The sequence below is a fragment of the Pomacea canaliculata genome, linkage group LG10, assembly GCF_003073045.1.
Source record: "Pomacea canaliculata isolate SZHN2017 linkage group LG10, ASM307304v1, whole genome shotgun sequence".
Taxonomy (NCBI): domain Eukaryota; kingdom Metazoa; phylum Mollusca; class Gastropoda; order Architaenioglossa; family Ampullariidae; genus Pomacea; species Pomacea canaliculata.
This window is the reverse complement of record NC_037599.1, coordinates 1,043,999-1,061,538: the sequence shown is the minus strand read 5'-3', so window position 1 is coordinate 1,061,538 and position 17,540 is coordinate 1,043,999. Positions and strand designations below refer to the sequence as shown.

General features: G+C 40.0%; 1 protein-coding gene across 1 annotated transcript in view; it reads left to right on the top strand.

Moving 5' to 3' along the window:
* The window catches only part of LOC112574339 (zinc finger SWIM domain-containing protein 5-like), a 55,545-nt gene that overhangs the window by 10,716 nt on the left and 27,289 nt on the right, over positions 1–17,540 (top strand). Inside the window, exons 2-12 of the mRNA XM_025255358.1 lie at positions 7,465–7,555; positions 11,560–11,687; positions 11,873–12,016; positions 12,609–12,757; positions 13,012–13,162; positions 14,276–14,449; positions 14,901–15,122; positions 15,395–15,550; positions 15,838–15,996; positions 16,573–16,704; positions 17,064–17,216. Of these exons, the coding sequence (XP_025111143.1) occupies positions 7,465–7,555; positions 11,560–11,687; positions 11,873–12,016; positions 12,609–12,757; positions 13,012–13,162; positions 14,276–14,449; positions 14,901–15,122; positions 15,395–15,550; positions 15,838–15,996; positions 16,573–16,704; positions 17,064–17,216 (1,659 nt within the window). The remainder of the gene's footprint in view (positions 1–7,464; positions 7,556–11,559; positions 11,688–11,872; positions 12,017–12,608; positions 12,758–13,011; positions 13,163–14,275; positions 14,450–14,900; positions 15,123–15,394; positions 15,551–15,837; positions 15,997–16,572; positions 16,705–17,063; positions 17,217–17,540) is intronic.

The window sequence follows — 17,540 nt, the reverse complement described above, 5'->3', positions numbered from 1 at the left end:
CCGCGCACAGCACTGGCCCAGGGAAACGAGCATTTACGACATGAGTTGGCTTCCTTACTTTCACGTGCTGTCCCGGCTCTCGCACAATCCTGTCTTTTCGCGAGACTGCTAGGCGCAGGCGAGCTGTTCACGCTCAGGCGCAGTAAAGGCGGTCGCGCGGGTAGACATCATCTCCCGGCAGACACCACTACATTTTTCTCACGGCAGACATTGCTTTAAAAAAAAAAACCGACAAACGTGAACAGAAAACGGCCTCCTTTCTGACGAAGAATGATATTGTTATTGATAAGTAGATTATATAGCGCAGTTTCGCACTTAAAAGTAGCCTTAATGCATATTGCGAACACAAATTATTCACAAATGTACGAAGAGAATCAAGATGAGCACAATGCATATATAGATCAAAATATAACATCAAATATACTGAGACACAGCAGAGATATAAAATACTGGAAACAAGATCGAGCAGTCATTGCGGAGGGAGAATAAACTAGGTTTGAAGTTCTTTAATGAACACAGTTCTAGGGCAGATGACTATCAGTTTCTAGCACGGAGGAAGCATTAGTGAACACGGTAGTGACAGTCTAGAAAATTCTTGGAGCAAGAGGTAGGATGCCACATAACACACCTCGGGACTTAACGTTTATGCCCACAGATCCGGGATCGGTGGAAATTGTAGCGACAATTAAAGCACATGGTCCGTAGATAAGAAATAAAGGTGAAGATTGCATGATCTGTAGCTAAGGGAAAAAAGTGAACTTTACTGTGAAATGGAGACAATCTTCTATAGCAAAAAAACTTCAGTCAAGATGGCCAAAACGAAAAATAAAAATAAAAATAAATAAAAGTATTCCAGAAGCCTGACTTATGTTTGGTGTCTCTGAAGATTGTCATGAATGTAAACTTCCTCTTGAGTGTTTGCATGGACATTAGAGGTCTGTTTCCAGTGGTAAAATTTAACCGAAGTTTGGTGTCTTTGGAAGAAGTAGAGAAAGCAACTTGGTTGAAAAACTAGCATGTGCATTTAAAAAAATGATTTGGTGTGTGTGTGCTATAAATCAACAAACAGAGGGATTTTGCGGGATCGAGCGCCTGCTGCTGGTGGTTCTGGTGCTGGTGGTGCCGCCTGGTGATCGATTGTGGGCCAATGGCCGCCACTGATCCGCCTTATCTACAACTGATCAAACAGCCACAGTGGCGCCATCTGTGGTCACCCGCCATGGGACACTGGTAACTTGCCGTCTTCTGTGGGCGCTAGCAGTCCGCCAGGACAGGCACTGGCCAAGGGCATTCACGCACGTGCACGACCTGTCTCACACACACACACGCTCGTCTGGTCTTTGTGTGTGTTGGTCGGGGGCTGGGGTGGAGCCTGTTCACAAACATTAGCGGTGGCCGCACGCAGCGAGGGTTATTGCGGAAGGAAGGCTGCAATGAGCTGCCTGTTTTGCAGCGGAGGCTTTGCTTCATTTGTCACTCCCTGCAGACAAAAGAGGAGCTCGCCTCCTTCACACACTTGGCATCTTTTGACGGCGGCCATTGTCTTGAGGGGAGACGGACAGTTTCACTGGAGAACGGCCAGGGGAAGTCACTCTAACAGACCGGCGATTGCCACCCCCGCCAGGCCTGCTCCCAGACACGTGCTTTCCCAACTCCAGGCACCAAGACAAACCACGGTTCTGCCGATGTCTGTAGACAGATGATTTATGATAGATGGGGGTGTGCGCATGCTTGTATTTTTAATATTCTAGATCTGTGTCCAGTTTCGCTGCTGCGCGACTTCTGAAGATAAACTACAGGAAGAATTTACTCGCGCTTGCTGCGTTTTTAGGAGAATTGCTGTGGGCTTGGTTTTTATTGTTTTTGCACTGCTGTCATCGACACGCCACAACGGTTCTCCCCTTTTTGTTAGCATGCGCAGTCTAAGAACAAAGAACACACACAGTAATTGTCATTCAGCAACGAAACCTTAATATTTTATTTCCAGCTTTATTACATTCATACAATACTTGAACCATTCTCGAATTTCGTTTACTGTGACTACTGCTAGTTTTGAATTAGGGAATTTTCCAATTAATTTACTAGCTGTCAGTGCCCATGTGAAATATAGCCCCCAGAAACTGGATTTTGGTGTATTCAGGCACTAAAATCTTTTAATGTTTCAGAAGGTACAGAGAATAGATGAATAATAATTTGTTACTAAGTGTTCCGACTAGCTGGGAGATTAAAATAATGCTTTCCTTTTAAAGTTTAAAGGTCAAAACTGGTTGTGGTGTTAAAGAACTAGTGGGATACAGCTTCCCCTCTCCTCTATTTTATACTGTTTCCCAGAATCTGAGTGAATACTCCCTTCCCTTTCTTGTGATACTGTCTTTAAAATATAACCATGCACAGAAAGAGGGCAGCAACACAGGCATCAGGATAGCTCGTGGAAATAGACTGTGAAGGCCTACCTGGCAACTTATGTTAATTATGCATATTATGACATTACAAGTACAATTTTGACCTTTTTTTGTGCATGTTTGTAGGTGTCTATAGAATGGAAAAAGGTTATTCATCCAGATTTGGCAAAATAATACCTGGCACAGAGCTTTACACAATTAGTAAAATAAACTGCACCTCACTGGTTCTTTAAGAATGGCATTAACAGTGTTTCCTTACCACAAGTACCTGTACTGCTTGCTAAGTGACCTATTCTGGAGAGCCAAAAGTAACATTAAGTACTTGCAAGTAGAAAATGGAGTGGAATAGGAGGGTGCGGAGTGCATGGTCAGGAGCATTTTAAAATAGGCTTTGTCACTGGTGTCCCTTCAAGAGAAGCAAGAATATATTGTCATAAGACATTCATTATTGTCCAAACATCATCATCCCAAATTATAAGTGGAAAAATCGTATGGGGAGGTTTTATTTTCATTTTTTTTCTTTTTTCCATTAACCTGCTAACGCCACATGAGGCATGATTTCACTTCCTCCTCTGTATGACTGGAAGGGCTCTGACTGTGTTATCATTAGCCTTTTCGCCCCCAGTCGTAATGTGGTCCCCACACAGCTTTGACACCAGTTAATGTTTTCTTCACTTTGGCTCTAGATGGCAGAATTGAATTTTTTGCAAGGCTGAAAAAAATACCATATCAATGTGGTATCACTTCTTAAGTTATAACTTCTCCACCCCCGCATAGTCAGGTCACCCTTTGGGACAGATGATGCTGTGGCCTTTAAATCCTCTTTGCTTTACTGTGGAGTTGATTTTTATTTTAAGTGGAATATCTTTGCAACATTAAACACCCTTACATCCCACAAAATAATCTTGGTGATCAGTGCATCTGCACTGGTAGATGGAAAGCATTTGTACAGCAAACTAGTAAAGGGAACTGACCAAAGATGGCGGGTCTCCTTAACGCCAGTCCCGCTGCCGTTTATGTTGAGTGATCTAGTTCATCTGCATTATCATGCATGCACACACATTCATACATTTGCCGCAGATGGAGACTTAAAAGTCTGCTAGATAATATTAGATATCGCTTAAAAGTTTGTATGTCCAAAACTTCATATGCATTCATATTTTAAGGATTGACCTTTTTATTTATTAATTGTCTTTGGTCATATTTTTAATTTCCAGATCCTAGGCAAGGGAAAGGATCATACGCTAGCATTTATATTACAAAATACTAAGTATCACAGGCAGAGGATGGCAATTATTTGCTGAGCAGCATAGAATAGGAACAGAAACTTGCATTATTTTGATGAAATACAATCTAATACATGATAAATATCATATATGGGCACTGCCTTTTGTAAGCGGTCAGCTGACGATAGGATTCAGTGCACAAGTAGGCATCGCTGTCTGCAGGAATCTGCTTTCATAGCCCAGCCTTCCCAAGTGTGGGCTGACAGATGAGGGAAGGATTCATGGCTTAAAATAATAATTTTTAAATGCATGATTGGCTATTTTGCATCAGAGGTTATGCAGAGAGAAAACAAAAACTCCCATTAGTAACTGTTTGAGCCTTTTAGAGATTCAGTTAACATTATTCTCTTCATATTGAGGACTGTTAGTACACAGAAGAACTATAAGAACAGTAGAATGAAAGTGCTGGTAAACGTTAAAGGAAACAAAATTATGAGGTAAAAAGAAACACATTTGGGGGGTCAGCAACAGCAGGTGTGAGAAAAGGTTTTAGTTGGCCTTGACCCCAGCAGTCGCTGACTTCAGTTTTTATTGGAGGCCTTCACCTAACACTGACCAGTTCTTACTGAAGGCCTAGGCACTTGAAGCCTATTGAGAGGGGTGGAGGTAAGGTACTCCATAAATATGCTGATGGCTGGTTTGGAGGTTGACCCTTTGACCCTACCATTTGAAAAGAAGGGGGACAACTTCACCCTTGAGTTGTGTATGATTTGTTTGTCAGAAAAATGATATTTTGTAGTCTGATCTGTGGGATCTGTTTGTGTTATCGAAACCTGATCCTCAGTTATTCAGAAGCCTCTACAGTCTTGTTTCCTTTCCCTACTTAGAGGCACACAGGGAGGGTGGGTGATTAGGTAATACTGTTAGCAGCCCTAAAAGCAAACATATTATAGTAAATGTTTCATGTAAACAGTATTGTCAGAGGGGGAATACATGTATTTGTGAATTCTGATTCTACTGAGTTGACTGTTATGACACATTTTGTTTTTAATTAGTGTTTGAACTTTGATCCAGCAATTAATAGTATGTCAGGGTGATGCATCCTGAGCTGATTGTAAAAGCTAATTAGTTTGAGTTATTTAACACAAGGGTGATCTTTGAGCTGATGATTAAAGCTAGCTTGTTAGTCTGAGTTACTTAACATGATGAGCTGATAGTTAAAGGTAGTTTGAGTTAACAGGAGCAGGATCTGTGGCTGCTGAGGGTTTTTTAAAATTTAAGTTCCAACACTAGAGGTCCAGCTTCCTGTTTTACTTGGTCTGGGAGAGAGAAAGGTAACATGAAGTACAGAAAAATGGCATTAGTTCTGGCATAGACAATGTGACAAAGATGCAGAAAGTGTGCAGCACAGGCAGAATTCAGACCAAAGACACTAAAGGAAACTTTGACATGCTTCCAATCAATTTGTTGTTCCCCTGGCAACATAAAACTTACCAGTTGGGCTATCAGACCTCCTCCTGTCCCACATTAATTATTTCTGGCATCAGGTTACTTCCTGATGCTCCCTGCTGTTGTCCACAAGGATTCCATCACTTTGGGTCTTACCTCTATCGCCTGAAACTAGATTTCTGGTTTGTCTGACATATAATGTTTGCTATGAGGCTGTTAGTAACCAGTGAATAAGAAAGCAGTGTCTTAAAATTTGACATGCTTTAGTAACATTCTACCAAAGAGAAGAATGGTATGATGAGCAGGAACAAATTATAGTAATGGAGACTTAAAATTGTGAAACCAGTAGTCACTGATACACATGCTTAACCTGATCCTTATGTTACAAATTTATAAGGATTGCACCAGGAAAATGCTGTTTTTCCTTGTGACCCCAAAACAAAATGAAAAATGTAGAAACATAAAATCTCATCTGTCAGGAAGTGGATATTTGCATGTTCATTCCCATTTCATGACTTAAAATAGTACTTAGCATATTTAATACATGCCTAGTCCTTGGATAGCATGACTACTGCTGTTTCTGTGTGTAGATGCATAGGTGCTCCTCTGAATGCACCCCTACATAGATACATTTAAACATACATATGCTGATTGAGTGTTATGCATCCATATGTAGAAACACATATACATCAGTATGCTGATTGTGTGTTGTGATTGGTCATGGTGTTATTATTATACAACCTGTGTCATGTTTCACCCTGATTCTGATGCTTCAGAAAGTGTTTCATTATCAAAATCTTTGTACAATGAAACCATAATGGATTCTGTAGAATACCTATTGTGAAAAAGTTCCCACTGATTATATTTATAGTGCATGTGTGTCTAAAAAGAACATCGAGAGAAAGAAAAGAAAGTATCCTTGTTGCCGCCACCTATTATCCAAAGGGTGTCCCTACATCAATAAGTGTGTTCTCTTAGGCGGGCAGGATGGCAGTCACACTTGTGCTATACATTAGATTTTGTAAGAATTAATGTAGTAGCAGTTAGTAAGATCCAGCTATGCTTGGGAAGTTTAGTAGAACTGAAGTAACTAGGCTTGTCTTTATCGTTTGTATGAACTAGCCCAGTAAATGGCTTGTGTTGTAAGTGCAGTGAGGATTCATTTAGCAGACTGACCAGCGAGAAGTACATGTGTTGTAGTATGAACAGTCTCCCATTTCCAGAAGATTTTATATCATGTATTATTTACTATTATGCACCTGTTCCCTATGAATTTAGCTATGTAGGAGTTGAGTGCAAGCTTTCATGTTCATTTATGTACATACTTTTTATCATATCAAAACACATTGTCATATAGTAAACTCACATCCAGGCATATATAGTAGCATTCAGCTTTATGTACATAGATATATATCAGGGCATGTTGTCATAAACAGATACAGTGGCAGATGTGTACACACATATATCAGAACACTTTGTCATGTGTCCTTGTCCATGTGCAGACTAACACATACAGGCAGTCATTTTGCTGTTGTTTTGTTGTGAACATATGACTTTAGTAAAGTAAATGTTCCTCGCTTTATTTTGTACTGATAGTGAGAAAGCTGGACACCTAAATTATGCCTTCCTGGTCTGCCTATCATCATTACACCATAGCCTTTTGTATTTTCTTTGGATCCTGGGTTAAAAAAAAAAAACACACACCAAAACCTAAAAAACAAATTTTTTAAAAACCCTTAGTAGTTTTGACCTTGAAAAGTTTCAGGCCTTTACTTCTGGTGGTGTAAAACCAGGGCTTCTGCTTACGCAAAAAACTGCGTACAGTATGCATCATTAAAAGTTCGGAGGACCCCTTCAATTTTCGTCAATGGGGTCCCCTCCATAGTTGGGCTAAGAACAGGGACCCCTTAAAAATCTGAAGAAGGGGTCCCTGGGACCCCAAAGAATTTAGCCTTAGCAGAAGCCCTGGTAAAACTGTCAGTTTATTAAGCACCCGTGCATACGAAAGATGAATTGTTATTGTCAAGTTGACAATAAATGCACTGTACATGTGTTTGGTATATCTGTTTTGCACAGACAAACAGTTTTACTAAGATCACTTTAATCTTTTTGTTCTTCTAATTTACCTGCTTTGTTGAATTTAGAGATGACAAACAGTTACATTTTGCTGAAGACTGAAATACTTTTTTTCTATACTTCATACAGTGAAGAAAGTGAGCAAGGACGAATATTCATTTTAGAATCACTTGAAACAGATTTTCTGTCATTTCTAAGCAATATTTATAAAATGAAGGAACTTACTTTATGAGACAACAAAATTGTGAGTTTAAAATATCAAGACTGAACTGCTAACTTCTGACATTTGTTCCTGCCTTCTTGTATTTCAGGGTTTCACTTGAGTGGGACAGTCACAGAGCCCAGTAATCCTCTCTATTCCCAGCCAGAAAAAGTTTTTAAAGTGTCCATCAGTTTTGACAGGTCAGTAAGTTCTATTGATTTTCTTAGCAAGCTTTAAAGATCCCAATCTTTAATAATTTTATTTCATTGTCTTCCAACCTTTATCTTACTTCATTGGTTTGTCTCCACTAAAGAGAAATATAGAGTGTATTTAGTCTGAAATATAAGATTCCTGTTCTCTGTTTTACTAACTATATTTTGCATTATTGACATCTAATTCATATAATCATTTTTGTCCTGTCCTTATTCTTTCCTGTCTCATGTTCACTCTTTTCACGTGCTTTGATACTAGCTTATTTTTCCCTAACAAGAACCACTGAACAAAGGCAAAATGTGTGAGAATGTAGGTGCGTGAGAGAGAAAGTAGAATAGGCTGTGATTATCTAAGCTGGTGGCTTCATAATATAGGACTATATATTACAGGGAAGTACTTGACATATAAGAAATCTCTTCAGAAACAGTGCTATATTGTTTAAATGTAGCTTGTAGACTTTGCTTAGCTGTGTAGTAAAATTCATTGCTGCCCTTAGATCAAAATATTGTGAAAAAGGAAACTTTTTCACCTATTAGTGGCAGCCAGGGTTAAAAGAATCTTGATGTAGTGCCATCAGAAATGATGTTAAAAATGTTCTTGAGAGTACAATATATATAAAACCAACATGTTGAAGATGGTAGGGGAAAAATAAAGAAATTATATTCAAATGTCAGCTGTTACTTTCATTCATTGTTGTCAGGAAAAAGGGGGAATAAGCACCTTGTAATCTCCCATTCGTTTCTTGGAGAAACTGTTCTTGCTCAGTTTGAATGCAGTTACATCCAATGTAAATTTGATTATCTGGAGCATATGCAGAATATAGAAAATGAAATGAAACTGGACAAGTACGATAAGAAAGTTGTAATAAGTAGTGCGCATGTACACATTGATGTATGTGTGCGGGGCAAGGATGCACCACATCCCACCCATTCCTTCATGACTGCCGACCAATACTGCCAGCCTTCACGGTGAGGATGCGGAGAGCGCGGAGCGGCGACTGAAATTCGCGTTAAGATGGCGAGGTGGGCCTCATGGTGGAAATGTAATTTTGACCGGATGCAGCTGCTGCGGGATCCATGTGATGGCGCGACAGGGAACTTGAGAGGGGCGCCTTGTTTTGGCCGCCTACCGTGCGAGCATCATCGTGTACGCCACGAAGATAATACAGCTAATACCTGTAATAACTGCAAGAACTTGGAGATGGCCATATTAATAGACGTCTGACAAACTTGCCTCCCCCGTCTGTGTGCGCCCCGCCACCACCGCCCTCTGAGGAAATGCAATCTTTTACACATGTCTCGCTTGGTAACCTCTCGGAGTAAGAAGAATGTGTGTGTGTGGCTACAACTCGTCGCAACAAGAAATGTGTGTGTGTGCTTGGTTATTATAAGTCGTCGCTACAAGAAATATGTGCATGTGCCCGCACGTTATCTCGGGGCATGCGTGCATCTGTGACACCGCCTTTATCAAAGCCATTGTCGTCAAGCAAGGTACTTGACCATCATCACTGCCACACCACCCAGACCCTTGTCCACAGTGCGCGGTACCATTGTCACCTCCCAGCGGCGTCAGCTGGAGGAAGCTTCTCATGCCTATCGCCACCAGCAGCGACATGAAGAGCGAGCCACCAGCTGTGTCGTGTCGCCAGTCAAGGCAGCAAACAATGTGCTCCAAAAACCTGTCAGGAGGGGAGTGGTGCTTCCAGCGCTGTATTGACAGCCACATCTCTGCTCATTATTCAATCCCCCATCACTAGCTCTCCACCCCTCTCTCCTGCTGCTCTCTCTCTCTCTGTAGACGTGTGTGTTGCTTTGTCGCGCACCTATATCAGAGACACCTATATCAGAGGATGCATGAAACAGATGTTCGATGTGTCCAAACCTTCAAGAGGTTGAGACGAGGCAGGAGATGTAAGGAGAGGGAAGGTGAAGATTGGTTATTAGCCCCAGCGTCTTGCCCTGTGGGACAAAACCTGCTCCCTTTCTGGCTGATCAGCTCCGCCATGAAATTGCGCAGACTGCCAAAACGCAACAGAATTATCGGCATGGCGCGAAGTGGGCCGACCGGGCGCCCGACACAAGCTCCCCATCAAGCCAGCGGCAAAGGCACATGGTTGAAGAGACGAGAGTTCAGTGCTCTTGAGGCGCGCGCAGACGAATACTGGAGCCCCGCCGGCACCAGACGTAGCCGTGATGTGTGTGTAGCCCCACCGGCACTAGACATAACCTTGGTGTGTGTGTGTAACCCCACCAGCACCAGACATAACCTTGATGTGTGTGTAGCCCCACTAGCACCAGACATAACCTTGATGTGTGTGTGTAGCCCCACTAGCACCAGACATAACCTTGATGTGTGTGTGTGGAGCCCCACCGGCACCAGACGTAGCCGTGATGAGTGTGTGTGGAGCCCTGCCTTCTCCAGAGGTAGCCCTGATGTGTGCGTGTGTGGTGAGGGGGGAAAGGGGTGTGAGTGCACGCAGATTTATGTAATTCAGCATTGCTTATGGGGTGGCGCAGCCGCCTTATGGAGATGACGGTCCTTCTTGGTCAGGTTATCAAGATTTGATAGTGATGAAAAATGAAGCGGCCATTGTGCTTGTGGCAACTATAAATTACCGTAGTCGTTTTGGTAAATGGTATGCCATCATTGTAAAGGGAAATTGTTGCAATTTTTTCATTTCGCAAACTTTTTCCCACCCCTAAGACTGCAGACAAATTCAAACATGGATAAAAACACATAAAACAATATAGTATCAAATGCAGATAATTCAGAACCTCCTTATTGTGATGGTGAAATAGTTTATGTAACTCACTTTTACCATTGATTCATCAATTATATTTGTTTTCACACAAGTCTTTGTTAATTCATGGCATTATGCTGTTTGATTCATCAGTTCTGTGACTGTTCATTGTTGTCTCAAGTTTGGTGAACACTCCAATATCAGTGCAATTCCAATATACTTTTTCTTAAATCACAAATGTTAATATATTGTTACGGCTGTCAGTGTTATCAGCTCTGATATCATGTTCTTCAGAACGAGTTTATGGAAGAGTGGTGTGGGTGTTAAATAGCAGGAGTCTGACACAGTTTTGAGGGTCCAGAGAAGGGTGGGGGGCTGGCAAGACAGAGGACAGTATTATGTTGTTGCTTGGCTGCCAGCGGTGGCTGCAATCAATGATAGCAGGCATTGAATCAGTCATTATTTCAGGAGGTGCCTTTCGGTCAGGCCAAGCACACGTCAATATGCAGCTGATTGAAGAGATCTTCATGCAGATGAGAACAAATTATGCAAATTGTGCACTGTCTGTTGTTGATTATGAATTACACCATTGATTTTGCTCCCTCCCTGTTAGCTTGCGCCTTTTTTCCTTTTTTCCTTTTTTCCCTCCTCCAAAATTCCCATTTTTGATTTCAAGCAGGGACTACTTTTTCTACAGATTAGAGAGAAGCAGAGATTGCTGACTGTTTATTATCTCCCTGCTTTTTTGGAAGATTGAGAATGGATGACCAGAGATATGATAGTTTTATAGGCTGTACTGCATCTCAAACACGTTGCAGCAGTTTTTGGATTTGTTTATTTGGGAGGTGAGGTTTTTGGGTGGGTGGGAAAGCAAAGCAGAATTTAAAAAAAATGAAAAGGTGGATCATTTAAGAGATACCTTTATCATATTATTGATCTTTCACATATGCAGGGTAATGGCCTTTATCATATTGTTGATCTCTCATCATCACTTGTGGAGTAGCGACCTTTACTCATACAAGGTTGTATACAAAGGTCAATGTCACCAAAGTGGACTCCAGACTATGAAAAAAGATCCTAAGTTGTTGCTCCTAGTGTATCAAACAGAAAATCATCAAAAGAAAAATGAATTTGAAAGTTAACAACATTGCAGATTATTAATTAAAGGTTTAATGTTTTTATGTCATATTAAATAATTATTGTTTTCATTAAGGTATACACTTTTGTAAACATACCTTTTTTTAACTACAGATGCAAAATAACATCTGTAAAATGTGGCTGTGGAAACAAGGACATTTTTTGGTGTCAGCATGTGGTGGCTCTTTCATTGTACCGCATTCGAAAAGCCAACCATGTGCAGCTTCGTGTACCTATATCAGGTAAGATATTTAATTGTCACAGTCTTGTCATTCAAATAATGGTATCATTATTAAAGCTGACATTATGTTGCCACTAAAACTACTACCAGTATTACTGCTTCAGTGATTATTTGTTGTAAGTCCTTATTTAGTGACATGGTTTGAAACTATATGTTTTAATAAGGTGTGATCTGATTTAATTGCAGAAACCCTGCTGCAGATGAGCCGAGAACAGCTGCAGAAGTTTGCCCAATACCTCATCACTGAGCATCACTCCGAGGTGCTACCTACTGCACAACGCATCGCTGACGAAATCCTCAAGGCTGAGTCTGAAATCAACTTACTTCCAGGTATAATGTAGGAGATTAACTTATATCAGTTTCTCATCATTTTCAACCTCAAGGTTCCTCAGTTTTTGAGCTTGGCAATGTAATGTTTTGACAAAATAATTTAGAAGTATTGTAAAATAAGAATGGAATTGCTCCGATATTATGACCAAGGGTCTGTCAAGTGGCCAGACCATGTAGATTAGTGACACCAACTTCTAAGGATCAAGACACACAAGTTTTAATATCAAGCCAAAAGCCTGTCCTACATTATCTTCTTCTGTGGCGGTAGTTATGATGAAGCAAGGTTAAGTCTTTGCCATTGGGCAAATTGGGGAACTCAAGGACAAGCATCTTGTTTCCAAAATCCTAAAGTGGTGTCCAGTGAAGATGTTTTGCTTATGGAACTGTAGTTATAAAGCAGTTACAAATAGGCTGTACGCAGTCCTTGGTTTATGATCAAAAACAACATGATGCAGGCTTATTTGATGTGACTGCATTTTCTTCTCTTACCAATAAGAATCTTGAAAAGTGAGGGGCGTTCTCTGTCTAATAAGGATCTTGACTGCTGTGTGGGAAATGTTTGGATCTTAAAAAGAGGTTATTTTGTTTTCAGGCGCACCTGATCCAACAGCAGGTGCCTCAGTTGATGATGAACATGCTTGGCACCTTGATGAAGAACAGGTGCGAGAGCAAGTGCGAGCATGCCTCAGTCAGGGGGGATACCTCACAGCCACTGCCCAACTGACATCCATGTTTGCAAAGGTGAGAAGAACATGCAGCCAGTCATAGATCTTACAGGTGGCTGAACAACACAACACTGTATAAGTAGAGTGTGTCAGAATTTCCTAATGATTTATTTTGATTTGTTTTTTCTGTGAAATTTCAATGTTTAAAATTGTGCCATGTCAGAAGTTTTCATGATTTTATGTAAATGTATGACATATTAAGGTGACTTTCACATAAGATGACTTTCTTTGGTGTCGTATTTTGTAAAAGTACACTGAATACATTTGCAGGTTCGTGAAATGTTGCGTGCAAGAGATTCAAATGGTGCCAGGATGCTGACCTTAATGACAGAACAGTTCCTTGCAGACCCACGTCTGTCAGTCTGGCGTGCACAGGGCACACCTCTAACAGACAAGTGTCGGCAGTTTTGGGATGAACTAGGTCAGGTTCTTTTTCATTTTTATTTGATAGGAAAGGCTCATTAAATGTAGCTTCAGACCCAGAAAGCTTTCTTGTTCATGTGTAGGTAAAAAGTTACATTTACGCCAGAACGACTTACTTTTATTATGACTGGTGATTCCTTTCATTTTTTTTGTACATGTAAATTAAGGAAAGAATTAATTTACTTCGTACATTAAAAAAGACAGTAACCTTGTTTGTGCATGTTGTAAGTCAAGGACTTAATCTTCTTACCACATACTGTCTTTGTTTTTGAGATGGCAGATTTTTTAAAATGTATTTCACTACTTTTCAGATGAAATATAATCTCTCCCCTAAATTCAAACCTTAAAGAATACATAGTTTTTTCCATACATTGTATTATACATATTTTAACTGAAGTAACAGATCTTCCTGAACCATTATTTACATTTTGGGAATTCCTTTTAGTTGTCCTTTATAGAGTTTTTCAAATCATGTTAGTTTGAGAAGCCGTGATGTGATCTAACATAGCCACTTCCACTCCCTCCATTTTTTACACACTATAGAGCAACATGTCATGAGCTCAACACGTTTGCTGAGTGGGGAATGGAGTGGCACTGCCCTTGATCATGGTGTAGTAGATATATCACATAGAGTTTTGATTCAGAAAGAACTAGCCTACAAATGTGAAGGAGTAGGACTGGTCATTCTGTCTGGGAGCTGCTCACCATCGTTTAAGATAGGCCTTATTGGTGGGCCTTTTCAGCTACCTTGCTTTTAATGATTCCCCTGATGACCAGAACTGGCAGACCAAAATAACCAGTACCAGTCAAGAGATGAATGAACGATGTCCATTTAGGACAAGTATAATGTTTCCTGATTGAGTCATAAGAGCCTTGTTAAGTGTAAACAGCTTTCCTGATTTTAAGTTCATGTTGACCCCGTTTTGCTGTCAAAGCACAGCTGGATTTAACGAGTTTACTGTGAAAAATCAAACCATAATAAAACACTTTTAGGCAGGCTTGTGAAAAGTGAAGAAATGGTTAAGTTAAGAAAACCTTAAAGTGTTTATGCTCAAATACAGTCAGCTGATACATCCCAGTTTAGAAGATAACTTTCTCTTTTGGATGACAGGTGCACTCTGGGTTTGTGTGGTCCTCAACCCTCATTGCACAAATACTGAGCGGCAACACTGGCGTGGCCAGCTGACACAATGGTCGTCATGTTCAGTCTGTCCTCTGGAGGATGGTGACAGCCACCTTGTTTCTGATCTCAGTATAAACCATGGGCAGATTCGACAGCAGAGAGGTTTGCCATTCAGCTATTCAGCTAACTTGATTTTCTCCTGCAGGCGAAAGAGCAATATATATATACACTCCATAATTGTTCATTGCCAGTCATTTTCATTCATCACCTCACAGAACATTTGCTCACTAATTCTTGAGAATTCATCCAAGATCAGTTTAATGCAGCCATGATCACTTGTAATGGTCAGAATTAGCTTAAATGTTATTTAGAATTAATGAATACAATCCGCTATTTTTGTTCAACAGCATTTTTAATTTAAGATATTATGAAAAAGGAAAATAAAGCATAAGAATGCAAAGAGAAAACTCTTGGCATTCTTGGGTTCAACAGTATTGGCTGACCTTTTTTCTGAGAGATGAAGAATTAAGAACAATTCTGAAAAATTTGGGCATAGACTAATATGACTTGAACTTTATTCTAATTATTATTTTTAATTTATGTCTTGCTACAGGTGGTCAGAGCAACTCCCAGACACAGCGTACTGTTTTTCACAATGCACTTGAGGCTAGCTACCTGACATGGAATGACCCACACTTACAACGTATTCTCAGGGATGCCTTCCCCAGGTCTTCGTTATCTGTTCCATCATCATCATCCACGCCATCTCTCAAGTCATCGCTTGACTGTATTACCAGGGACAATGTCAGTAGTGAAGGCTTTCCTCTCTGGAATGGTGAGTTATGAGAGAGAAGAAGAATTCAGTTACTTCAGACATTTTATGAATTTTGGCTGGCTTAGCAAGATTATCACAGGGTGGGCTTCACAAACACACACACATCACAAGCATGAGAATGCAATGTGTGTCTGTACAGTTTACGAACATGACTTTGATTTTGGTTGTGTGTGATATGAATCTTATCCTTTAGGTTGTGAGGTGCATCCTTTTGAAGATTAAAATGTCCACCTGCCTACAAGTGTTTGATTTTTTTTTTTAACCAATTACAGAACATATACCCACCGCCTGTGCACGAGTAGATACATTGCGATCCCATGGCCACATGAAAGAAGCTTTACGTTTAGCAGTGACAATAGTGAGAACAATGAAAGCCCAGCTGGTGTCAGAACAAACTGTCTGTCAGAAAGAACAAACCCTTTGCATGGGTGAGGATTTGAAAATCTTTGCATTTGCTAGAGTTTTCTTCTTAATCATTAGTGCTTGCTTCTAGTTGCCAGTGGTTTATGTCATGATTAAAGAGTATTCTTATGAATAAGAAAAAGAAACCACAAGAAAGAAACTCATGGTTTTGTGACATAAATCCTTCAGGTTTTTTTAATGTTGTAGTTTAATGCTGTAACACTATACAAATCTTTCATTTATTATTATTATTAAATTTTCATTCATACCAAATGCTGTTTTCTTATGCATTGTTCGAAATGTTGTCTGACAGGAAGTAGCATTCTCTGTAGCACAAGCTGGACTAGCACCTCCTCTAGTAGTCGTCTACCACTCAACGTGACTGGCTGGGTAGGCCACCCACTTGATCCTATTGGTGTGCTATTTGACACCCTTTCAGAGGCTTGTACAATGTCGGATGAATCAATGCCAGGTATTTATGTTCATGGCTTAAATGATCAGCCACTTTATCTTTTCATGCACCTCTTATAAAATATCTGACAAGTCTGACAAAATAATCTTGAGACTTGTCAGTGGCTAAAACACACGGACTATTGTATGCACAATTTTAACTCAAAAATGAAGTACTGTGACAGTGAGAAGGTGTCTGTATTTGTCTAAAAACGAGTGAAAAGGTCTGTTTTTGGACAGGTCTGTATGTTTGCTTGGGAGTAAGAAGGTCTGTGTGAACTGTCTTTGCCTGTGAGTAAGGTCTATGTGAACTGTGTCTTTGTCTCTGAGGGAGGCATATCATATGAGTGCATTGGTCTGAATATGGTTATTTCAGGCATGCAAAAATAGGCATTTTCAAAATGCATAAATAAGCTGCTGCATGTGTTATAAGCAGCATGGTGTATTGTTTTGGTGAAACAGTCTTGACAGCTGGTTGGGCTTCTATAGTCAGCTGATGTGACATTTTTATGCAAAACATTTTTTATCTTTATATTTGTTGCATTTTCTTTTATTTGAACTTTGTGTTATTCCCATGTATTTTTTTTTCCTGTTGCAGATATTAGCAGTCGACATTTGATAACAGACACGAGCAGTGAGAATCGCAAGAAACTGTACCACGTTCCTGTCCCTGGCAATGTTGAAGACGGCCAGACCTACCTCATGTTAGCTTTTGAGGTGGCTCTCATCGGTAATTATATCATTTGTTTTTTGTTTCATGCAGGATATTTTTATGATGGTTTACACACAATTGTATTAAATTGTTCAGTGAGGACAGCTAAATGTAAATTATTGCCTAGAAACTACACAAGAGTTTGTCAAGGACTTTCATTGACAGGGCTTATTTGTCTGCACATGTGAAATCAGCTGGTCTTGTGACTGTTTTTGTTTTGTCACATCTAGCAGTTTTATAATTTCTGTGCTGGCCACAGAAGTCATTCTTATTTGTTTATTTATATTGGTTACTGGACGTCTAGTGTCTGTTTTACAAGAAGATGGAAATTGCTATTGTTTTTCTAGAAAGATTACTAAACCTGTCAGTGTTTCCAGGCTTAGGTCAACAACGGCTTATGCCATCAGGACTGTATGCTCAGGAAAAGGCATGCAAGCAGGAGGAACGACTCTTAGAGCGGCTTCAGTCTATCGACCTTGACCCTACTTTAATTCGTGTCTTGCAGCACCAAATCACGTTACTGCTGGAAGGTTGGAATCACAGTCTTCATCTGTAATTTGTCATCGCTAATGTTTTAACTTGGCAGTTAATACACTTTTTTCCTGGTTATTTTACTAGTGTTATGCATCAGTTCAATTCATTTTTACATTATATTTAGTCAAATATATTATTTTATACCTGACTTTTTACTTAAATTCAAATTTATCTTTATATTTTAAATTTTATTACCTCTGTAATATTACCTTGCTCTCCAAGGTTCTGTGCTTGGTTTATCCTCTTTTATTATGTACACTAAGACATTTACTACTCTAATTCAATCTCACTCTATATCCGATCAATCCTATGCTGACAAC